This window comes from Cherax quadricarinatus, chromosome 35 (genome assembly GCF_038502225.1).
Source record: "Cherax quadricarinatus isolate ZL_2023a chromosome 35, ASM3850222v1, whole genome shotgun sequence".
In the NCBI taxonomy this organism is placed as follows: domain Eukaryota; kingdom Metazoa; phylum Arthropoda; class Malacostraca; order Decapoda; family Parastacidae; genus Cherax; species Cherax quadricarinatus.
In genome coordinates, this window is record NC_091326.1 from 7,151,872 (window position 1) to 7,178,195 (window position 26,324).

Sequence of the window (26,324 nt, forward strand, 5' to 3'; positions counted from 1 at the left end):
CTGCTGATGAAATATTACAAAGTGAAAACTGTAATTAATTTTTAATAGTTTAATTGCTTTTCAGAGTGGCTATTGTATATTTTTGTCCCTAAATGATAATTTATTTAAGGAAGTGGTAGATCCCATAAAAATAGACTTTCTGCTGGTATAAAAAAAAATTATTCTTGAAGAAAAATCCTAAAATCCAATTAAATATTTTATAATGTTTCATTGATAACTGGTTTAACCCCTTGACTGTCGCGGTCGTATATATACGTCATGGGAGATACCGTGTTTGACGTATCTATACACATAAGTTCTAACGGCTTCAAATCAAGTGGGAGAGGGCTGGTAGGCCTACATGAGAGAGAATGGGTCTCAGTGGTGGGTGTGCACCTTGTGAAAAAAATCTGGGACTCAGCGGTGCATTGTGGGAACGCCATCTTGGTAGTCCATTTTCACCATGCCTCACGGTAAGAAGTTCCTCACTCCTCGGCGGATTGGAGGTCTTTTGTTCCCAAGTGATAGCTCAAACAGCAATGAAAGTGTCAGTGAAAATGAATTCCCTGGTTTTGAAGCGGGTGTGACCGAAAAAAGTGCCCAGGATAACGTAATTAGTGATGAAAACCCAGATGACCCACAACCTTCCACCTCTGGTGCTGGGCCGGCTTGTTCATGTTCACCTGTACCAGGACGAAAGAGGAAACTATTTGCCAGATGTGAGCAGTGTAAGTGATAGTGATTTCAAGGTTATTGAAAGCAGTTCTAGTTGTGACAGTGAGGGTGAATATTCCCCAGTGAAGTGGCAGTATATACGACGTCGCATGCGGTCTGGTAGTGTGCCATATGCTCTTCCAAGAGGTAGGAGTACATCTCGGAGCACATCCCGTGGCCCTACACCACGACCTGATAGTGAAGATGACGATATTGTTATGATGGGTATCAATGATGCAAGTGAGGCAGCAGGCGGTGGTAATGATAGTGATGGTGGCATGAGTCATGTGACACCAGCAGCGGGCCACGCTACTACCCACGCTGCTGACTCTGCACAACTACAACCAGCCTCACCTGACCTCACACTCCCACAACAACCACAACCACAACCTGCACAACCACATTACAATATCCAGAACCCACCAGCTGACCGCATCTGGGATTGGCAGCAAGATGACAAGTTTGTTCCCAGTCCCCATGACTTTGATGGAGGACAAAGTGGAATACGGCCATCATGTACACTTGGGAACAATGCCACTGAACTGGAATGCTTTCATTTGTTCTTCGATGAACCCCTGATGGACATTATTGTCAGGGAAAGCAATACATACTTTGAGTACACCATGGCAAACACTATTCTTTCACCAAGATCACGCCTACACCAGTGGAAGGACACAACTGTGGCAGAGATGTATCTGTTCTTTGCCACAATAATGCTTATGCCACATGTGTATAAGCACAGTGTCAACACATACAGACCGCCTGATTTCAACCCCCTGCTTTCAGTGACATTATACCAGTGAATAGATTTGTGTTACTGTTACGTATGTTACACTTTTTCAGACAAAACAAGGCCTGACAGAAGCGACAGGTTATATAAGATCAGACGTGTGTTTATGTACCTGAAACAAAAGTGCTGTATGTATTTTTATCCCTTCAGGAAGCTTGTTATTGATGAGTCTTTGATTTTGTTCAAAGGAAGACTCTCATTCAAACAGTATATACCAAGCAAGAGGAAATGCTTTGGTATAAAGTTATTTGTTCTGTGTGATTGCAAAACTGGTCTGGTTTTGGATATAATTGTGTACACTGGTGGTAAAACATTGGAAGATACCAGAAAGTTACTGGGTATCTCTGGTGATGTGGTTAGAACAATGATGGAGCCATATCTTGGTAAGGGGCATATTTTATATACTGACAACTGGTACACAAGCCCTATACCCAGTGATTTCTTGCGAGTGAACATGACAGATGTGTGTGGCACAGTGCGTGGAAATCGTAAACATATGCCTAGGTTCGATGCTGGCAGTCGTAGAGGTGAAGTGCAGGTGTTTGCTGCCAATGACATCATGGCATTTCGGTGGCATGACAAACGTGATGTCACACTGCTGACATCAGTTCACTGACACAAAATGGTAGACACTGGCAAACAGAATAGAGAGACCAATGAACCAATTGTAAAACCTGCAGCTGTGATGGATTACAACCTCAATATGCGCTTAGTGGACAAATGTGACATGCAGATTGGGTTTGCTGACTGTGTTCGCAAGAGTTATAAGTGGTACATAAAACTGTTTTTCCATCTTCTTGACATTTCCATGCTGAATGCTTATATTATGTATAAGTTGAAGACCAAGAACAAACCCAAATATGGTGAATTTTGTTTGTCAGTCATCAGACAAATAATATTCAAGTACCAAGGAACAACACCTGCAATAGACCAGCCCCCACGAAATTATCAACACACGTCCTCTCGTCTGAGGCCTGGTGATCACTACCCCATACCACTGCCTGCTACTGCTCTCAAGAAAAATGCTCAGAAGAGGTGTTTTGTCTGTGGACATACCACAAAACGCCCACAAAAATGCAGAGACACTCGTTTTATGTGTGAGGAGTGTAAAACACCATTGTGCTTATACTCATGTTTCAAAGAATTCCACAAGCTGCAGCAGTTCTAGAAAAGTGTCCAGTGATTGTATATAGGTATATATATTATAGAACAATCGTAATAAACAATTTTTTATATTGTTTGTTTGTGTAAACAAGTTTTAGCAACATTATAATGATACGAGTTTTTTTGCTATAATTGTGTTACATTCAACGAGTGTATATTTGAATATTGCACAATAATTTGGTCTCACAGGCCACAAAAGTTATGTGAAAAATAAAATAGTGAAAAAACAAGAAACCATCGAATACAAGTAAATCAAAGTTTACCGGGTGAGCGGCAGTCGCTGCTGTTGCCGTTTACAGATCATTTTCAGCAAACTTCACGCCTCTGTATCTCGGTAAGTACTGATGAGAAATTTTTTTTTTTTTGGACTAAAACAATGAGAAAAATAATCTTAACATTTTCATAAGAAAAAATAATTTTTTTTTTTTTTTGAATATTTTGCGACACCAGGAGACACTTCAGGATTGGGCCTTTCGACAGTCAAAGGGTTAAAATAATAAAAAAAATATATTTAATAAAATTATATGCATACTGTAAACCTTCAATAAGCACAGTGCAAATAGTAAGTGTGGTTAATATGAAAACTTATAATTTTTTTTTTTCTTTTTTTGTGATAATGATAAGCCTAATGCTTGCTAGACCATCCAGGGTATAAATTGATTATGGTGGTGCAGATGCAAAGTTTGTATTCATACAGGTTTTACCAGAAATTCGTAAAATTTGTTTGTAGCCATTTGATACTATCAAAGGTCCTGCTGGTCATAATTTCCGTAACCAACTGTCTAATGGTTACTGTACCCAATAGCCTAATGGTTACTGTAATATATGTACACTATAGGCTCATCAAGAGTGCTATATATAGAGATGAACTCAGATTTTCAGAAACAGATAAATTTCCGAATGACTACCACTACAGTGGACTTTTTAATATTTAACCTAATTTGCTGTAATGGTTTGCAGTTTTTAAACTACAGTTGGCACTAACCCATCTAGATTTAGGAATTTCTTGTTAACATAATTATGATAATGGGTGACCCTGCCTTGGTGGGAGATGGCCAACGTGTTAAAAAATAATAATAAGAATAATAATAATAAACTACAAAATTAAATTCTCTAATGTCTTGGATATAGCAGGCAGGTATAAACAATGTCTACCAGATACAGATGTGCCAGTGAAAGAATACAACCTTGGAAAAACTACAAGTTTACTGTTTTTAAAATACTGGTGAAGCATCAAGGATTTAGCATCAACCCTTCAACCTGGTATCATTAACTGGATCATCCATAAATCTGGTCCTGATCACAAGTCTGGTCCAGACAGACCATAAAATTCACGAGTTATGTTATGCACCCATGATTTCGAATATGTTATGGCTTATTTTTTTAATGTTTTCCATACTGTAACTGCTTGCAGATGCTACTAACAATTATTTAGTATGGTAAGGCAATCCATATTTGGCAAGTCTTGGGATTCTGGGTCAAAGCAGAGAATCCACGTAAGCTGTGAGTTGCATCATCTGGTATCAGTAATTGTGTATACCATCTTCTAGAGGCTGATATGGAAACATGCCAGGAATGTACTAATGCAGTGGAAGAACTATATGATTTGAATGTTTTTGTGCAGATTAATACAAATAAAAATAAGAATGCAAAAAGTATTTGAAATACAGTACAGTACTGTACATGCACAAAATCACTGATCTGTCAACAGAGGCCAAACTGCAACAAAACTCTCCCTTTTATGTTGTTTCCATTTAATTCAGTAAGTGTTTCTTTTATATATAATTTTGTAAGAAGGCATACCTGCACTGAATGTAGGATACACATATATTGAAACAAATCATCGGTCACAGGCACAGTCTTACAAGATGAAACTCACCAACCATAGTTTAGAAAATGACAAATGTGTGAAAGTTATTTGACTGGCATTAGAAACATTTTAATATGTGGCTTGATCTTTAAAGTTTTCTGCTTAGATCGACAAGTTTCAGAAAATTTGACCTTGAACATCAGTTAGTCTAGATAAAAGGGGTTTCACTCTAATTATATTTAATTTTGCATGTTTCCTAGGCATAGTATTTTTACTTGTGGGATTTACTTCATACGTATATTCTTCTGCATTTTTACAACAACCTTAACTTCCTTGTGTTTATTTTTTAAATATTTTAAAAACCAATGTATTGTATCAGGAAAGATCTGCAAATTTCATCCAGTATAATAAAAAATAGTAATATATGTAGAATTACTAACAATATGTTACGTTAAAAGATACATATGCAATTATTGTGTCACTTTATCATGGCAGTGTTTCGCTCTCCAGGATCTTCAAGTCATTACAAACAGTACAAGGATGCAGGGTATATATAGGTACCACATGAGGTAAAAGAACATAAGAACTGCAGTAGGCCAGTGGCTTCTGTTGTAGGTAGCAGTATTATGGGTAAGACAAGAGAAAGGTAGCAGACGAACAAGGTAGTTTGAGGAAGAGTAGGGGATGTGCTGATCAAGTGTTTACATTAAAACGCATAAATGAACAATACAGTGGTACCTCAGCATATGAACAGCTCCCAACTTGAACAGTTATGTAAGTGTCTTTTTGTAAGTGCTTTTGTAAGTGTATATTTGGGGGTCTGAAACGGATTAATCTAATTTACATTATTCCTTATGGGAACAAATTCGTTTGGTATCGGCACTTGAACAGCCTTCTGGAACGAATTAATTTCGTATCCCAAGGTACCACTGTACTTAAAGGTTAGAACTTTTCATTGCATTTATGGATTTGGAAAATCCATATGATAGGGTAGATTGGGGAGGAATGTGGCAGTTGCTGTAGATGTATGGAATAGGTAGTAGGGTACTTATAGCAGTAAAGAGCTGTTATGTGGATAGCGAGGCTCAGACTAAGATATGTAGCAGGGAGGGAAATTATTTTCTGGTAAAAGTAGGCCTTAGACAAGGATGTGTGATGTCACCATGGTTTTACATATTAATAGATGGAGGTGCAGAAGAAGTGAATTCAAAGGTGTTAGGGCAGGTGTGGAATTGAAAGATGGAGAATCTGGTAAGGAGCAGAAGTTGTCACAGTTGCATTTTGCACATGACACTTCCTTTGGGAGATTCTGAAGTTGCAAAGGTAGATAAATGAAATTGGAAGGGTATGTAAAAGAAGGGAAATTAAGAGTGAACATAGGAAAGAGCAAGGTGATGAGAATATCAAAAAAATATAGACAATGACAGATTTAATGTCAGATTGGAGGGAGGAAGTATGGTGGAAGTAAATGTGTTCAGATATTTGGGAATGAACTGGTTAGCAGATGGTTCTATAAGAGATAAGGGGAAACCATAGAACCGACAAAGGGAAAAATGGCGTGGTTCCTTGAGGCATCTGTGGAGAGAGAGAATTTTATCCATGAAGGCAATAAGGGGAATATACCAGAGTACCTTCAAAACCCATGCTCCACACTCTTATAACACTGTTGTATGGGTTTGAAGCATAGGTTTTGAATGTTGTAGCAAGGAGGAGACTGGAGGCAGTGGGAATGTTGTGTTTGAGGGCAGTGTGTGGTGTGAATAATATACAGAGAATTTGGGGACGAGGTGGTGGTATGGGGTTACCAGAAGTATTATTCAAAGGTCTGAGGAGGGGTTGTTAAGGTGTTTGGACATTTAGAGACAGATGAAAAAATAGGATGACTAGAAGGGCATATAAATCTGGGGTAGAGGGAAGAAGTGATAAGGGTCATCCTAGGAAAGGTTGGAGAAAGGAGTTAAAGGAGGTTTTTGATTACTAGTAGCTTTGACCTTCAACAGGCTTTTGTGAGCATGTTAGATAGGAGTAAGTAGAGACAAGTGGTTTTTATGATTTGACATGCTGTTGGAGTGTGAGCAAGGTAACATATATGAAGGGATTCAGGGAAACCAGTTAGCCAGACTTGAGTCCTGGAGGTGGGAAATATAGTGGCTGCACTCTGAAGGAGAGATGGTGATCTTATAGTTTGGAGAGTCATCTGGAATGTCAGCACTTGTGGCAAGACACTGATTGAGTGACAGTGAAAATGTTTTCTTCTTTGTTGGGTCATCCTACCTTGATGGGAGGTGGCCGGAGTGTGAAATTTTTTTTATATTTCGTCTGAAATCCAGGAAAGGTATATTTGAATATGTTGTATTTCAGTTAGAACTTTCCTGCAGAGTTATTAATGCTTTGGGTATGCATGTCATAAATTTAAATCCTCATGTTAATCCTTTAGTTTATGAGCACATTATTATGTTTTATTTTCACTCTCTAATTAACTAGACTTATTTTGTTTCAATTACTTAAAAAAAAAATATTATTTTCCTTATTTAAATTTCAATGTTTATAGTCTTCACAGAATTTCTTTAAACTGAGCACTTGTGATGATAGCAAAGCATGTACATGTTGACATTAAACATTTTGTTCAAGTTGGCTGTTGGTGTTGCACACTTAACCTTTGATAATCCATGAGTGTGTGTGTGTCATTACAGGCCAGCTGAACGAAGTCTGCATGACCTGCCACCACTTATGTCCATAAGCATGCCTCTTGCACACTTCCATTACTCAAGGTGTGTGTGTGCGCTTTTCTTGCTAATTAATTTGTTGGTTTATTAGGGTGTATGTATATGTAGCTTTTATTTCAGTTAAATTTTTATTTAGAGTGCATGGATAAATAAGGTTTTAATGACTTCCAAAAGTCTTTTAAATTGAATAATAATTTTTTGTTTAATATTTTATTTTTGGGGGGCAGGGTGTTTTGTTTCATATGTTTAACATAATGTTATATGTATTCTGGGTCTGTACGTATTATGAAATTATATTTTCTTTAGAACAAACCAGGCTGGATCATCTTCAGATAAATAAATTTTTTCATGCTTGTGTTTGCTCATGTCGACTTCGATACTACTCTTGGCAGCTTTCACATTTTTTTATTTTCTCTTCAGCTATAATTTCACTCATGGAATTCATTTAGCAATTCTTGTCATTTAAGGATATTGGTGCCATATTTGCAGGAGGACAGATTCAGATCTAATTACTGGAATGCTATGTAACATTTTCCATGTTTCAGTGTAATAGGTAATCATGGGTATCTACTGGAATTTTTTCCATTGGAGTGCAAGGGTTTCCAGGAAATGGAGGAATGAGCAGAGGAACTATCAGACTCAGAGCATGCCATCAGTATAGTTGTTTTTCCTTGACACAGGCCTCATCCAGGAAAAGCAACTATCCTCCTCCTCCTAGCTGATGCTCATGTTAAATAGGTAATGCCACCTTTAAGGCTGCAGACTAATTTGCTAAAATTGCCATCTTTTATGGGGAATAATAATAAAATTAATTTTGTGTATTTGCTGGGTAATGCACGATCTTTCCACCACATCATGCAGCATAACAAAATGGGTACAAAGTTTTGCATGTGTGTATGTGTGTGTTTTTTTTTTTTTTTTTGTACAAACATTAATTTGTAATTATAATACAGAAATGATAAATAAGCTTACATATGTACTTAAAATCTTTCATTAAGGTTTGAAGTAATAATCTTGAATTAAAATGCACAAAAGATTCATGCTAACAACTTATAAATTAAAAAAAAAAAGAACATTTACAGGTCTTTGACTTGGTTATATAATCAATTTTGCAATAAGCTGATCATGTAGTAGTGTCAGATGCAGCCTACGAGCTGTTGGTTCAACATCCTTTATCTAGACATTATCTGATCAGATAATATAAAGGTTATGATTGTTCATTTTTCAGTCACACTCTAGCTATATTTCCACATTAATGGAATTTTTTTTAATTATGTTACTTTTTTTTAATGTATAATTACTGTTGAAAGCATTTTTTCATGACTTGAAAACCGGTTTGTCAGGTGACAGTTCAGCATGCTGTGCTTCAGGCCATCCTGTCCTAAAAAATTCGTTTCAAACCTACTACCTATTGTTGCTACAAATACGAAATTTGAAGTGACCACCAACCGCAGTCCAATTATATTTTTAAAGCCAGCAACGCACCCGCAATCGAACTTGCCTGTAAAAATGGGCAGTTAATGGTTGATCAATACACATTACAAAACTGCAGTAGGTAGCAGGTCTGAAACTAATTTCTTAGGGTGGGATGGCTTGTTTTGTGTGTTGGATTTCCACCAGACAGACTGGTGTTCAAGGCCTTGAGAAAAACTTCAAAATATTACAAACGTTCATTTGTGGTAAATGGCTCATATAATTACTCTTCATTTAGCTTCATATTTAGCCCTTTCAGGGTCTGTCCCGTAGATTTACGGCTTTACGTTCAGGGTCCAAACCGTAGATCTACGCCATGAGCTCAGCTCACTCTGATAAGCTGTGAGTGGTAAATTTGGGCCTAGATATGAGAGAATACATCTATGTGGTATGTGTGCACCACATAAAACAAATCCTGCAGCACACAGTGTATATTGAGAGAAAAAACTGAGACTGTGATTTTCGATTAAAGTAGCGATTTTGCAGTGTTTTTTTTTTGTATGTTTTTTATAGTTGTATTTGAGATTTCTTGGTCTCATTTGATAGAATGGAAGATATATTACAGAAGTAGAGATGGTTTTGATTGGTTTTAATACTGGAAATGGCTTGAAACTGAGCTCAAAGTAGCAGAAATGTTAAATTTTTGTTGATGTTCAAGAGTAAACAAACAACCTTACACATCTAATACATTCCAGCTGGTGGGTCTGATTTACATTCACAAATGTGATGATGATATTTATACAATTATTACAATATTGCCTAACAGTAAATGTTCTATTTTTTGGTTTGAATAAAAATTCATTATGTGAATAAAAAATCAAACTGGAATTCATTTGTAAAGCCTGAAAACATAACTAATGAGCAGAGGAAATGTTAGTTTAGTGCCAGGAATGCCTGCATTGTTTATTCTGGACCCTATTTTGAAATTGGAATATTTTGAACTGTGTGTTAAATTGGCCAAATTACCAATTTCCAATCACTTTATTTTGTAGTTGAAACAGTTGGCTGGGCAATTTCTTGTGCTCAATCGATAAAATAGAAGTAATACTAGTGAAATAGCTAAGAATTTGGTCGACTGGAATAATGTAATTGGCCTAAAATTGGAGCCAAAGTCGGCAAAATCACCGATTCGTAAATATCGCTTACACACCAAAATTCGCGAGAGCATAATTTCGCCAATTTTCCATCAAATTTCGTACTTTTTGTTTTATTACCTTCAGAAAAAGATTCTCTACCATTTTATAAGAAAAAATAACAAAATTTTTTTTTGAAAATTCTTGGACACTGGTGCACCCTTTGAAATTTGGCCTCTGGACCCTGAAAGGGTTAAACTAGAAGTGTGTGTTTGTCTCTGTGTGAACCATGAAAGGTATCCCAGTATCCCAAAAGCCCAGCTCCCTCTACCTCAATGCACACACATGGAATAGTACAGATTGTAGCATAAGTTGACAGTGCAGCTAAATATCAGCACTGAAAGCTTAAAGCTAATCAGAAAAGGCATTCACAAGTTATATGGAAACTAATATCCCAGTTTCTTCAATAAAATGGCAAATTGACACCTACACAGGAATAAAAAAAGAATTTAATCTTCACTGAAATAACCCATTTTGAAAATTTGCAGCCAATTAGAAGTGGTATTTTCTAATTATTATGCACAGACCAGTATGCCAAAATGCACTAGCACTTTAAGCTGCTCAGAAGCTGCATTCTCAGGATTGAAGATTTGAAGTTGATTGGATGAGGCATTCACAAATTTAGTGTCTCTTGGTAGCCAGTACGGTATTTAAATTTTCCCAAAAATATCTTCAAGAAAACTGAAAAATTGTCATCTACATAACCCCAAACCATTCCAAATTTGTCTCCAAAATGTGCCTGTATTTAATGTTTGAAGCTTTTCAGAAGAGGCATTCTCCAGTTGTTGCATGGAAACCAACATTTGCCAGTTATTGCATGGAAATCTTTTAAACCAAAATTAGTGTGAACCGTCTTTGTGAAAAACGCACCAGTAGAAGTTTGAAACCCACCAGATATATCCTCCAGTTTCTGCACAGAATCCAACACAAGGTATTCCTTGACTTATAATGGGATTACATTCTGATGAACCCATCTTAAGTTGACAACATTGTAAGTTGAATATGAATATGATATAAATAAATAAGCAAATAAATAACTACTGTACTGAATAAATAAACAAATAGTTACTATAATTAAATACCAGTATTGAATAATAAATGAATACAAGTTTATCTTATCAAAGTTTGATGACTACTGAATGCACATCGCTATCACCATTGTAGAGTCGAAATATCGTAAGTTGAACCATCGTAAAGTGAGGAGCATCTGTAAACTGGGAGATTGGTACCTACAGACTATAGCAATCCCAGCCCCTTTCCCCCCCCCCCCCTTTTTTTTTTTTTTTTTTTTTTTAATGAATTCACTGTTGTTGAGAGTTTGAAGCTGGTCAGAAGAGACTTTCCCAGGTTATCACATAAAAACAAAAATTGGGAGCAGTCTATAAAATTAATCAGAGGGTTGTTACATATGCCATTAGTTCCATGAACCTAACACTAGTTTTAGTTCACCATCTTTGAAAATTTGAAGCCACTCTAATGAGGTATTCTAAAGTTATAAATGAAAACCTTGGCAAAATATAAGATTCAGGCAGTTACTTAAGGGTACCCTGTCAAGCATATCTCATTATAACTATACGTATTGTACTAAGTACATTAGTTATTCTCTTGCCACACTTTGTCTACACTCAGAGTCCAATAATGCAGGTGACATGCACTTAACAATTCATATATGTAAGGTATAAAAGTTTACTAGAATATGGTATATTTAAGAGCCAGTTACAAATACAACTGATATAGGATCACAGTGTTTTACAAAAATGTCCTGGTATGGTTCAAGCTGCATAAATGTCCTAGTTTGATTCAAGCTTTATAAATGTCCTGCTTTGGTTCAAGCTATATATATCACATGGCTTTCATTTATATTTACAGTTTTTCATAATCTGTTTTAGTATAGAATTTTCTTTCAGGAAATCCCATTTCACAATATACAGTATGTTTTATTTAATGTACTTCATTCTGTTATGTTTCATTGACATACATCACTTACTATAAATTTCTACAGCTTTCAAACCCCTTCCAAATTTTTGTTAGGGCATCTGCATTCCTGTACTGTTAGTACTACAGTATCTGATGTCATAATTTCCTTTCACTCTACAGGATTACAGGATGCCTATGTGGCTGTTATTAACATTTGTCTGTAATTTCTTTCATAAAGACTCATGCACACTCATTCTATTTCAGTAATCTCTAAAAAAAATCTTTGATGCTCCTACATGGGATTTACAAGCAAAATCTTTCAAAAATCTTTTATTATTAAGGGAGGGGAGAGTGAAATCACCAATTTTTTTATTTATTTATTTATTTTTTTTTTTGGCCCAGTTTCAATGAGATTTTGACAGTGGATTAAGTAGCATAAAAAAACATATAGACTGTGTTTGTTTTGACTGTTAGGTAGAAAAAAATAAATTATGCACAATTTCTTGGGTCCTAAAACTTTCCCTTTTCTTCTAAATTGGGAAGATGTACAATACTCTAGTTAACATCAGATGAAAGATAAAGGCTAGGTTATTGTCAGCTTAGAGTGTGTCAGTGATAATGTCAGTAGATTCCATAAAAAAAAAGTTTTTTTTTTTTTTTTTGGGGGGGGGGGAGAAAAATCATCATTAACAAAAAGCTGTAAATAATATTGCAAATCCTCCCTGAGTGTTCGTAGAGCCAGCATTCCTCAGTAGCATGTGCAAGAATCATGACAATCCAATGAATAATTATCACAGGAGAGGGATCACAATGTCAATAACATTACCGATTTTTTTTAATTTTTGTTTGGTGTGAAACTCTACGGAAGTGGCATGCCAAATCTCAGGGTACTACATCCCTCCGACCTTCTTTACATCCTCCAGGCTGCTAAGAGACTCACTGTGCTCCACACACTAGCCAGCACAGAAGTTGCCATGAAATAATCATAAAAATCGTAATTTTTGGAGGAAAAAAAAAAGATGCTAATTTTTTTTTTTTCAACAAACCGGCCATACTCACCAAGGCAAGGTGGCCCAAAAAGAAAAACGAAAGTTTCTCTTTTTATATTTAGTAATTTATACAAGAGAAGGGGTTACTAGCCCCTTGCCCCCGGCATTTTAGTCGCCTCTTACAACACTCATGGCTTACAGAGGAAGAATTCTGTTCCACTTCCCCATGGAGATAAGAGGAAATAAACAAGAACAAGAACTAGAAAGAAAATAGAAGAAAACCCAGAGGGGTGTGTATATATATGCTTGTACATGTATGTGTAGTGTGACCTAAGTGTAAGTAGAAGTAGCAAGATGTACCTGAAATCTTGCATGTTTCTTTCTTTCTTCTTTCAACACACCGGCCGTATCCCACCGAGGCGGGGTGACCCAAAAGAAAAAACCAAAGTTTCTCCTTTCAAATTTAGTAATATATACAGGAGAAGGGGTTACTAGCCCCTTGCTCCCGGCATTTTAGTTGCCTCTTACAACACGCATGGCCTACGGAGGAAGAATTCTGTTCCACTTCCCCATGGAGATAAGAGGAAATAAACAAGAACAAGAACTAGAAAGAAAATAGAAGAAAACCCAGAGGGGTGTGTATATATATGTTTGTACATGCAGGTGTAGTGTGACCTAAGTGTAAGTAGAAGTAGCAAGACGTACCTGTAATCTTGCATGTTTATGAGACAGAAAAAAAACACCAGCAATCCTACCATCATGTAAAACAATTACAGGTTTCCATTTTACACTCACTTGGCAGGACGGTAGTACCTTCCTGGGTGGCTGCTGTCTACCAACCTACTACCTACAAAGATGCTAATTGCCAACATGTATTTTTGCTGACAGCAAGAACAAAAAATTTACATTTAATGAAAAACATACTTAGAAATATGATAGAAACAAGCTGATTACATCAAAATGTTGCCAGAATTTTGCACTATTTTTCAGTAAGAAAACATTTTTTTCCATAATTTTTCAATCTTAACCCTTTGACTGTCGCGGCCGTACATATACGTCTTACGAGATACCGTGTTTGACGTATATATACTCATAAATTCGCGGCTTCAAATCAAGCAGGAGAAAGCTGGTAGGCCCACATGTGAGAGAATGGGTCTGTGTGGTCAGTGTGCACCATATAAAAAAAATCCTGGAGCACACAGTGCATAATGAGAAAAAAGAAACTCCAACCATTTTTTTTAATTAAAATGCCGACTTTGTGGTCTATTTTCGTATAGTATTTATGGTTGTATTCTCGTTTTCTTGGTCTCATTTGATAGAATGGAAAACATATTATAGAAATAGAGGTGATTTTGATTGATTTTACTATAAAAAGAACCTGGAAATGGAGCTCAAAGTAGGGGAAATGTTTGATTTTTGCCAATGTTCAAAAGTAAACAAATGATGTTATTGTCCAATAAATGTCCAACTAGCCATTCTAATATGCAGTCATGAATGGGTTGATGTTATTTATACAATTATTACAGTATTGCAGTAGTCTGCATAATAGTAAGTCTTCTATTTTTTGTTTGAATAAAAATTCAAAATAGAAAACAAGAGTAATATCAGAGGGGCCTGGAGACATGACTGATGAACAAAGAAAATGTTATTTTAGAGCCAGGAATGTCTGCATTGTTCATTCTGGACCTTATTTTGAAATTGTCATATTTTGTAATTTTTGTGAAATTGGCCAAATTGCAAATTTCTGACCACATTATTGGGTAGTTGAAATTGATAAATGGGCAGTTTCTTGTACTCAATCGATAGAAAAAATGGAGTTCTAAAGAAATAGCTATGAGATTGGTCGACTGGTATAATGGAATTAGCCGAAAATAGGGCTCAAAGTGGGCGAAATCACCAATTTGTAAATATCACCAAGGTCGCTAACTTCGCAAGAGCATAATTCCGTCAGTTTTCCATCAAATTTTGTTTTTTTTTTTTTGGTGTCATTACAATCGGGAAAAGATTCTCTACCATTTCATAATAATTTTTTTTTTTTTTTTTTTTTTTTTTTAAATTTTGTGACACCAGGAGACACCTCAGGATTGAGGGTTGCAACAGTCAAGGGGCTAATTTCCTGATCACTGAAAAAAAGGCTTGCCCCTCCCTTAACTTTTCACCATTTGCACATATTGCCACTTACCTTAAGAAATTTCAGTTTTTTTTTTATTATCTCATCATGCACTCTTCAGTGTCCTCTCAATGCTGGGTCATTTTAGTGCATTGGTGTGGTTGCAGTGTTGTGTGCATAGGGGTGGGGAGCTTGTCTTTGGGAGTAGTGCCACTCTTGCTATATGTTTGCCCGATTATATTACCCTAAACAGTGGGGTCATTTTCCCCTTTTGCATAAATTTGCTGATGCAGCTGATGACACTTAATGAATTATGGATATGGATTGCAGAATGTGAAAACTATACTGTAAAGGTTTAGCTTAACAGATCCAGATTTTAACAAATTTCATAGTGAATGAACAAAATCTGTGGCCATACATCGTCAGGCAAACGACGGACAATATCTGTTCAATTTAGAATTCTCTCTTATTATAGTCCACAGGGTAAATTGATTTTGGATTTAATGAACAAAGTTTATTAAAGCTATAATTATCATGAAACAGCATTTCTTCATCTGAATTTAATGTACACCTAGTATTACTTGATTAGTCCATTAAATGGAGGTGTCACTTTGAATAGTTTTACTTGCCTGATGATTATGACTTATGTACAGTAATATGAGAGTGAATTGGTCATTAGAGTGGCAAGTTCATAGTGATAGTGTAAATGTGATAATGTTATTGACAGAATATGCTTTAAGCATAATGTAAATATGATAATGTTGTTGACAGAATTTGTTTTAAGCACTGAATAACCAAACGGTGTTAGTGCTTTGTACATAAAGCAAACCAAACTCTCCACTCTCAAACTTTGCTTTGTCTATTCCTGTCTTATTTGCTTTAGATAATCCTAATTCCTAGAAAAATCTTCCAAGACTTGTGCAACATTCAGGTAACCAGGATAAAGATACCCATATATTGCACAAGTCTCTAATTTATCACCTTACAATGGGGTTTGGTACACTACACCCGAGTCACTATGTGCTGTAAATGGCTAGCAATTATCTTTTTTTTTCTTACACCATTTACATTTAGATCTCACTCTCAAAGCCCAGCCCTGTCTAAAGTATACTAATACTCCTTGTGGTATGCAACCCACAGCTACTAGTTAACACCCAGGTGGTGTACATACTATAGGTCCGCCATTGCAAATCTGGTAGCGAGTTATTTGGTTCCTTCATTTATCCAGCACTAATTTCAGCTAGCATAATTTCAAATTTCCATGGTCGCCACATATTACAAAAACACTAATTGGGTTTTACATTAGTGTTAGTAATATAAAAGTTCGGGATACATAATTTTTTTTTTTTTTTTTTTTTTTTTTTTTTTTTTTTTTTTTTTTTTTTTTTTTTTTCCTCTCAATAAGTTGGTCGTCTCCCACCGAGGCAGGGTGACCCAAAAAAGAAAGAAAATCCCCAAAAAGAAAATACTTTCATCATCATTCAACACTTTCACCACACTCACACATTATCACTGCTTTTGCAGAGGTGCTCAGAATACAACAGTTTAGAAGCATATACGTATAAAGATACACAACACATCCCTCCAAACTGCCAATATCCCAAACCCCTCCTTTAAAGTGCAGGCATTGTACTTCCCATTTCCAGGACTCAAGTCCGACTATATGAAAATAACCGGTTTCCCTGAATCCCTTCACTAAATATTACCCTGCTCACACTCCAACAGATCGTCAGGTCCCAAGTATCATTCGTCTCCATTCACTCCTATCTAACACGCTCATGCACGCTTGCTGGAAGTCCAAGCCCCTCGCCCACAAAACCTCCTTTACCCCCTCTTTCCAACCCTTTCGAGGACGACCCCTATCCCTCTTTCCTTCCCCTATAGATTTATATGCTTTCCATGTCATTCTACTTTGATCCATTCTCTCTAAATGACCAAACCACCTCAACAACCCCTCTTCTGCCCTCTGACTAATGCTTTTATTAACTCCACACCTTCTCCTAATTTCCACACTCCGAATTTTCTGCATAATATTTACACCACACATTGCCCTTAGACATGACATCTCCACAAACATTACAAACATCACAAACATTAAAATCAATTAATCTTTAATATAATATAAAAATCAATCTTTGGTCTAGAGGTATTTGAACTAATAAACATCTGATAATATATACATGTTACAATAATAAATTATAATTAGCATCTAACTAAAATAATAAATAATAATTCGTGACCCTACACAGGGTACAACTCTCTTGACACTACTGTGTCACTATATATATCTATGCTAAAATAATAAATTAAGTAACATTTAAAATAATAAATTACAATCAACTGCGTTTCTCACGACACTTATCGAGTTGTGACGCTCTTTCTCCACCGTGTCACTTGACACCCTTTTCTCCGTGTAATACACACACTTTCGCAACCGTGTCACACTTGACACCCTTGTCTCTGCGTCACACTACCCGCATAGTGTCTTTGTCGAGGCCAGTCACATGACACTATTCAATGTACACTACAACCAGGCCATCTTCAGTGTCACACGACACCCTTTTCTTCTCAGTGTTCCACTACGGTCCTGTAGCATATCTCAGTGTTCCACTCCATCATACTTGCTTAAGTGTCACACTACGGTCCTAGCCCAGTTCAGTGTAACACTCCAACCTTTTCTTCATGTAATGTCCCACTAAACAGCATCCGATGACTCTGGCCCACAGTTGACCAGCGTAGGCGGTGAGTCTGCAGACATCGCCGGTAGTCCTGTAAATACTCTCTAATGCCAGTAGAAGTACACCGTAAGATGGTCTGGTGAGTACTATCTACCGCCTTCAGGACCAGTTGACACACCGCAAGGTGGTCCGATGCAGCACACACTATGTTGCAAGCTCACTGAATGCGGCCGTCAAATAACTGAGGCCAACAGACTCAGTGAGCTGCGGTGAGCGCTTCTTCTAAAATCAGTAGAAGCCAGTAGAATACTCTACTGCCAGTAGATGTGTACCATTAGGTGTTCATGTACCTACTGCTTAGATGCGTACCGTGAGGTGTTCAGGTACTTAATGCTTCTAAAGCCAGTAGATGTGTACGATTAGGTGTTCAGGTACCTACTGCTTAGATGCGTACCGTGAGGTGCTCAGGTACTTAATGATCTAAGGCCGGCTCAGCAGTCCCCACAATGGGTTTGATGACGTACCCAGTGGTACTGCCGGCCGGCAGGTTAACTATTTAACCACTAGTTTGGTAGGGGGCCGCAACACCACACCAACCTGCTACTACTGTTTGGTGGCGCTACTTGCTGCATAAGTCATTCCAATTTCTTTTTCACCATTGTTATAACCTGCTTACTTTTAGCCCTTGCCATGGTTCCAACAAACAAAAGAAATGCTTCTTGTGAAAAGCACATACACAGTACATTGTCCATAAAAGATAAGGTGGCTTTGAAGCCACTGTCGGTTGCCATGAGCTCAGTCTTGTGATGCAGGGGAATATGCTTTATTATTACGCTAATATCAACACTACAGCTTATTTACCTATTACAGTTGATCTAATATACATAATAAACAATATAAATAACAAAAATATTGTAAATACTCCAGAATGAATAATATTTAGCATAATACTGTGCAGTTCAATGGAGGTATGAAGAGGATATGGGATACAAGTACCATCTGAATATCCGTCTTGGTGGCTTATATTAGAGAAAACGGCGTATAGCACAGTGCTAACTGTGATATACATTCAAAATGCACCATAATGCTGCTATGTATTATCATGCATAGCAGCATATGTGTAGAGAACCTAGGATAATCCAAAAAAATCAGACAAAGTGACTTATTTCTAGTACCTGGCTTGGGCTTGCCATATATGATTTTTGGTAAATATTTTTTTTCTCAGTTGTTTGTTGAGCTATCTTATTGAAACTTGGGGAATTTATGATGGAAAGATGCTTCTTAACTTACACCAAAAGTGAAAGAAATCGGACCATAAATAAAGGAGTTCACTTCTCAGCCATTAGCTGCCCCTTAGCAGTATATTTTTGTATGGTTTTTGTGGTTGTATTCTCGTTTTTTGGTCTCATTTGATAGAATAGAAGATATATTACAGAAATAGATATGATTTTGATTGCTTTCACAATGAAAAGTACCTTGAAATTGAGCTCAAAGCAGCAGAAATGTTCGATTTTTCTGATGTTCAGTGAACTTTCTTGCGTAAGTCAAGTTGGTTAACTTTATTAAGTGTATTCTAACCTAACCACTCTGTAATCCAGCACACTACAGGTCCCAATGATGCCAGATTTGTGATGGCAGCCTCTTTAAGGGGGGCTCCTTGTTGCTGTAAAGAGGCTATCGGTCTGAGGAATTGGACCTCTTGGTCTTCTTCCTCTGACCAAACTTAATTACCCCCCAGTCCTCTCTTCCCTATCCTATCCTCCCCATCCCCCTCTTTTATTTTTCCCCCTTTCCTTCCCAACACCCCCCCTTTCCCCATCCCATTTGTAGTCTCTGGGGTCCTACCCTCTGGCATTGCGGTTTCTAAGTAGGGGGAAGAGTGTTAGGGTTCATCCCACTCCGAGGGGTCCCTTGGGGGTGGTGTAGTTTGCCGTGAAATCTGAATTATCTGGAGGTGCCCTGCTCCCTTCCCAGATTTCCGAGAAGTGGGTAGGGTGTCCTGCAGATGATGGGTGTATCTCCAGAAGCTGCCTGTTGGTTCTGGGATGTGGCAGCCGAAGAGGTATGCTTTGTGGTGGGTTTCCCACCGCCCTCTCTTTTGTCCGCTGAGGTGGCTCCGTAAATGCTAGGTTGCTATCCCGGAGCGCTGGTTTACTGGCGTGAAGGGTAGGGTATGGCAGGGATTCCACGCTGCATCTTCACTGCTCGTGGGCTTGAGGCCCCCTTAGATGGGGGGGAGGAACTTACGGCCCTTTCATGCCTTCTAGTGACTGTCCCTCTGCTATCCCTCTTTTTTTTTTTTTCCCCTTCTTTCTTTTTTTCTTTAAAATAATAAGAAAGAAGATAACATAGAAGAAGCACCACTATTATGGAGTCTTCTGTCAGTGTCATTCTTCCTCCTCCCAGGCCCCTTTCTGATCCCACATCCTGTTCTGACTTGGCTTCATTATTGGACCATTCTCTAAATTCTTCTCATACCCCTGTACCTTCTGCTGGAGACGCTCCATTACCTGCTCCAGGTGCTGAGGTGCCACCCATTTCTGTTAATTCCGCTGCTTCTTGCACGCCTTTAACAATGTGTCTGGCCTTCCCGAATTTGGTGCGACAGATTTTGGATCGCCTACCTCCCTCAGGTCAGATTGCCCGCGGTTCCACTCCTAAACATTCTAGACAATCTACTGACAACGATTCTTCTATGTCTGCTCAAAAAAAAAACCTACTTGACACTCACTCCCTTTGCACACTATGTTTACAAGTATGGACTAAATTCTTTTCCCTACAACTGACGTCTCCAACTGATTATCTTTCTGATCATAGTACAGTGGACCCCCGCTTAACGATCACCTCAAAATGCGACCAATTATGCAAGTGTATTTATGTAAGTGCGTTTGTACATGTATGTTTGGGGGTCTGAAATGGACTAATCTACTTCACAATATTCCTTATGGGAACAAATTCGGTCAGTACTGGCACCTGAACATACTTCTGGAATGAAAAAATATCGTTAACCGGGGGTCCACTGTATTGGTAAAGCTCTTTTATGACACATTGGCCAAAATATATCTTTTCACACTCTTCGAAACGGCACACGTGTCATTACAGTTCAGAATTCAGAACAAGCTCATGCTCTCTCTCATATAACTTCCCTAGATAACATTCCAGTCACAGTTCATAAGCACGCTACTCTCAATTCTTGCAGTGGTACTGTGGTTTTACCGCTTACCATTGTACAGAGTGATTTTCTGTCTTGCAGCGATGATATTTTAGAGCAATTAGCCCTTCAGGACCTCCCTATTCTCAAAGTGGATACATCCTGCCCGCTTGTGGGCAGAGGTACTTTTCCAATAACATCGCTCCTTTAACCTTCGACTGCCCTGAACTCCCATGCTTCATTTATATTGCAAGCCATTGCCTAGAGTGTCATAATTGCTGGTGCTTCGGGCCCTCTGCTAAATACTGCAGATCTGTGGCAGAGTGCCCGGTCTGCAGTGCTGCAGATCATACCAATAATTCTTGCAGTCTTATCCCCTCTTGTCTCAATTGCAAAGAATTTCATCCTTCTTTTTCATGCCATCGTCAAGTCTATCGTAATGAACGAGAGATTCGTTATCTTGAGGGGAGTGAAGGCCTTACACGATGGCAGTCTCTCAACTCCGCCTTCAGGTAAAACTTCCTCATGTTCCTTATTCTTGGCTAGCCCAAAGACCTCCAGCCTTGATGGTCCTCCCGCCTCCTAACTCCTCTTTGACCATGTCTTCCGGGGTCGCCCGTTTCTAATTCTTTTGCAGTTTTATCCTCTGAAACTCCTACTTCCACACCTCTTCCTACTGCTACTTCGTCATCTCGCTCGCTGGTTTCTCAGTCTACAAAATCTCACAAGCCTACACCTTCTTCGCGTCTATCACCTGTGAAGTTGAATCTATCTTCTACCTTGGGGCCTAGTTCTCACCCCCTTTCTAACTCTCACACGAAAGTGAAGGTTCAGCCCCCCTTCCCCCATCTTCTTCCCCAGTTACCTTTCAACCTCCTTCCTCTTCTGTTACACTGCAGGACTCTTGTGCCCCCACTAACGCATATCTCCAGGTTCATACTCCCGACTCCTCTCAGACCTCTTTGGTTACCTCCATAGTTACTCCAACCTCTACTTGCTCTACCTCTCCTGTCTCTGAAATCATGGTATCAACATCTTCCTTATCCACTGAGACACTTTATTCTATCTCCAGCTGTATTGCGGAGACGACACCCTAGATGGGCACCAACGTGCCTCCTTCTACCCCCTTCTTTTTCACGACCCTCGTAACAGTCTGTCTTTTCCTTCACAGTATTCTGATTCCTCCTTGCTTACATGCTTACTGTTGCCCCCACATGTTGACTTTACTGATCCTAATACAGCCCATAGATTTTATTGCTTCTTATTGTTGACATTCCTGTTTCTGTAAATAATGTCTTATTTACAGTGGAATATTTGTGGCCGCAGAGGTAATCAGAGAGAACTCCAACTGTTGCTCTCCCAGATTTCCCCAGTATGTGTTGGGTTACAAGAGCCCAAAATTCGTTCAGGTGTCATTCGTCCCGTTTTGGGCTGTGTGCTGTTACATTCTTCTGATCCAATACTGACGAATCATTTAATGAAAGCGCTCTTCTTGTGCGCATTGATATACCGTATCAACAAATTTTTGTTTGTTCTCTGCTGAATTATACTGCAGCTCGTATTTATTTATGTAGATGGTATACAATATGCTCTCTATATCTTTCCCCCTCCTGTGCATTCTGTATCTCGGATATTGCATTTTTGATCTCTTCTCTACCGCCACCCATCTTATTGTTAGGTGATTTTATTGCTCACCATCATCTGTGGGGAGGGTCCCACTGTGACTTGTGGTGATGAGTTGAAGAGACTTCTCGCTTCTCATCCTCTTCATGTTTTAATTATGGGTACTCCTACCAATTTTGACTCGCACTCAGTCTCTCTCCTGCACTGATCTTTCTATCTGTTCCTCATCAGTTGCACTTGATTATGCTTGGTCTGTTCTTCTAGATTTACATGACAGTGATCACTTTCCTATTCTTTTTACTTCTACTACACATTCCCGACCGCTTCGTAGCCCTCGTTGGCAATTTGCACAAGCGGATTGAGACTTATACTCTCATCTTACCACCTGTTGTGGGGACCTCCTTTCGTCCTCTATTGATGACCTGGTACACCAGTTTTCAACTTTAGTTTTGACTGTGGCATCATGTTCTATTCCTCAAACCACAGGCAGGCATTCTCAAACATGCGTGCTTTGGTGGTCTCTTGTGTGTCCCCGTGCAGTGCGTTTGAAACGTGCTGCATGGGGCAGTTATTGATATAATCGGACCTCAGAGCATCTTTTGGATTTTAAGCAGGCAAGGGCAGTTGCTCACCTCGTCATGTGCAGCGCTGAACGCACTTGTTAGCAAGACTACACGTCTACCATTACCTCGTCTTCCCCTATGTGTGTGGTTTGGAAGAAAGTGCAGAAGTTGTGTGGCAAGTACACTCCGGACACAGCTCCCATTTTGCAGGTTGCTTGAGTTAACATTGCAGAACCTTTTGAAGTTGCTACGGAAATTGGGAACTATCTTGTCCATGTCTCCCAAGGGCTTCATCTTTGTCCCTCATTTCTTGCATCTAAGTCTGCCAAGGAGCAATTGCCCTTGGATTTCTCCTCTAATGGAATGGAGCCATATAACGTACCTTTTACTCTCCTAGAATTAGACTCCACGCTTTCCGCTTGCTGGCCGTCGGCAGCAGGACCTGATGATTATCGGTGTGCTACAACATCTGCATTCCACGGCCCTTCCAGTCCTTTTACGTCTTTTCAATCTTATTTGGGAGTGAGGGGTTCTCCTTCAACAGTGGAAAGCTGCCACGGTACTACCGTTCCACAAACCGGGCAACTCAGGGCTTGATACCTCCCACTATCGTCCCATTGCCTTGACCAGTGTAGTCTGCAAGGCGATGGAACGATTGGTGAGTAGATATCTGATGTGGTTCTTGGAGACTCACAATAGTCTTTTCCCTTGCCAATGTGGCTTTCACAAGGGCCGCTCTACTTTGGACCCCTTGCTCCATTTAGATACGTATATTTGAAATGCCTTTGCTAACAAACACTCTGCCCTAGCAGTCTTTTTTGATCTCGAGAAGGCATATGACACCACTTGGAGGTATAACATTTTAGTCCAAGCCCACTCCTTAGGCCTTCACAGTAATCTACCAACCTTCCTTGCTGCTTTCTTATCTGACAGACATTTTCGGGTCTGTGTTGGCGCCTCGCTTTCCTCAGACTTCGTATAAGCTGAGGGAGTCCCACAAGGTTGTGTCCTTAGCACTACCCTTTTTCTCTTAGCTATAAATGATCTACCTTCCATTCTTCCATCGCATATTTGGTCGTCACTTTATGTGGATGACTTCACTATAGTTTATGCAGGCGCTGACTGTCGCCTAGTAGCAGCCTCCCTGCAGGATGTGATTGACTGAGTTTCCCATTGGACCACTTCTCATGGCTTTAAATTTTCTAGTACAAAAACCCGTTTCATTAACTTCGCTAGATGTCCCTTTATCTCAGATACTCCGTTGTATTTACACAGTTCACGTATTCCAGAATGTGATAGTCAAATTTCTTGGCCTTCTCTTGGATCGCCGGTTGACATGGAAACCTCACATTTCTTCTTTGAAGGCAATTTGCCATGGTCAGCTGAATCTCCTTAAAATTTTCATGCATCGTTCATGGGGAGCAGATTGTCGAACTCTCCTCCGTTTGCATTCCACCCTAGTCTTGTCCAAGCTGGATTATGGTGACCAAGTCTATTCTACAGCCTCTCCTACAACTCTTTTTAAGTTAGATCCCCTTCATCATCAAGGTCTCCGTTTCTACCTTGGTGCCATAGGTTCATACCCTGTTGAAAGCCTCTATGCAGAGGTGAATGTTCCTTCCTTGGCTGATCGTCGTGATGCTCATTGTCTTCATTACTTTGTCCACGTTCATGATCTTCGTGTTCCTTCTACGTATAGGTTAGTCTCAGACAATAGTAGAAGCCCATTGTTTGTTCGGCGCCCCTGCCTACTCCGACTGTTTTCTCTTCGTCTTTATTCACTCTGGTCTTCTCTCCAGTTGCCTCCTTTGTATGTTCATTTAGTGTCTGCCTTTTCCCATCCTGCTTGGGAAGTTCTGATGGTTCATGTCTATTCTCCCCCACTACTGTTCGCCAAAGCTTTCCTGCCTACATCTGCTCTGCTACTTGCTCTCTTTTTCTCGAGTGCTTTGGTCACATGCTCATGCCATTGCTGTTTATACAGATGGTTCAGAGTCTTTTGACGGTGTTGGGTTCGCAGTAGTATTGCCTGATGATGATGTCTGAGGCCACTTGTTAGACTTGGCTAGTATTTTTACTGCCGAGTTGTATGCCATCCTCATAGCGCTTCTTTGTATTTCATATATGTCTCCTTCGATGTTTGTGATCATTTCATTAAGCAATTTGATTCCCCTCATTCATTAGTCCTTCGTTTTCAACTATGGTTGTGCCGTGTGGCTAGCAAAAACAAAGACATCATTTTCTGTTGGGTCCCTGGACATGTTGGTGTGCAGGGTAATGAACTAGCAGATCCTGCTGCGTGGTCAGCGGTACATGATCTTCCAGATTCCTATAGAGGTATTCCGTTCAGGGACTATTTTCTGGTCATTTCGGCCCGTCTCTGCAGCCGTTGGCAACAACGGTGGTCGGGCATGCACTTTAACAAATTGCGCTCTATTAAGCTGTTTTTAGGTTTGTGGCCATCTTCTTACCACTGTTGCCGTTCTCAGGAAACTGCACTCTCCCAGCTCCACATTGGTCATACGCGCCTCACCCATGGGTATCTCACGGAAAGACACCCTATTCCTCTCTGCGAGGTTTGTCGGGTCCCTATTTCGGTTCTTCACTTTTTTGTTGATTGCCCGGTTTACCAACGAGCTCACAGGATTTACCTCCAACGCCACCGCCAACCTACCACTCTTACTTTATCTTCTCTACTTGTAGATGGCCCTTCCTATGACTTGCAATCACTTTTTGACTTTTTGTCAGAAACTGCCGTACTGTACGAACTTTGACACATAGCTCTTAGTGTCCCTTCCAGTCCTTTTCTTCCCTCCACCTAGCTGTTTATAGCCTCCACACTATTTTCTGCCCTGCAGCGCTGTATGACCCTTGTCAGTTTAGTGCTTTCTTTGATTATAATTGTGATGGCGGACTTGTACTAGGTGAACAAGGGCAGCAGGTGTAAAGATACATGCCCAGCTTTTCCACTTTTGTCAGGATCCATCCCAGATCTCTCATTTGTGAGTCAAAGGTGTAGTTACTTGAGCCATAAGCCACTTTGATTCTTGACTTTAAAGTCTGAAATCTTTTCTTATCCCTGTCTGATAGCTCAGATTTTTCTGGCATACTTTCTTTGCGTTTGACAGTTATTCGGTGGCATTTTAGTTGCTTTTATTGTCATTTTATTTTCCTTTGCAGTGTGGGGCCATGTGGGAAGGCTTCTTATTGCATTATGGGGCCCTTCAAAAAGGGCACTTGATCTTTATCCTTCCTTGAACCAAACTTAATCATCTCCCTCCTCTCCATTTAGACATGTACAACATGCTTGGATTAATCATTTCTCCATGAAAATAATAATAATATTATACATACTATGAGCTTTTAATTACTATTCTAATCAACATATTATATTTTTTTTTTTTAAATTACACTCAAGAGTTCATTGCATTGCAAAAAAAAAGTTTAGTTTGAAAGGATATTTAAATCCAAATATAAATTTGAGATTACAAGGTAAATGTTAGA

The 26,324-nt window shown here is 39.0% G+C and overlaps 1 protein-coding gene across 6 annotated transcripts in view; it reads left to right on the top strand.

The window, feature by feature from the left end:
- Positions 1–26,324, top strand: part of Hyccin (PI4KA lipid kinase complex subunit hyccin) — a 58,570-nt gene that overhangs the window by 15,018 nt on the left and 17,228 nt on the right. For 4 of the 6 annotated variants that reach the window (XM_053785622.2, XM_070091350.1, XM_070091353.1 and 1 more), the window contains exon 8: positions 7,151–7,228. The exons of the other annotated variants lie outside the window; for them this stretch is intronic. In XM_053785622.2, the coding sequence (XP_053641597.2) occupies positions 7,151–7,228 (78 nt within the window). The remainder of the gene's footprint in view (positions 1–7,150; positions 7,229–26,324) is intronic. 6 annotated transcript variants of the gene reach the window in all.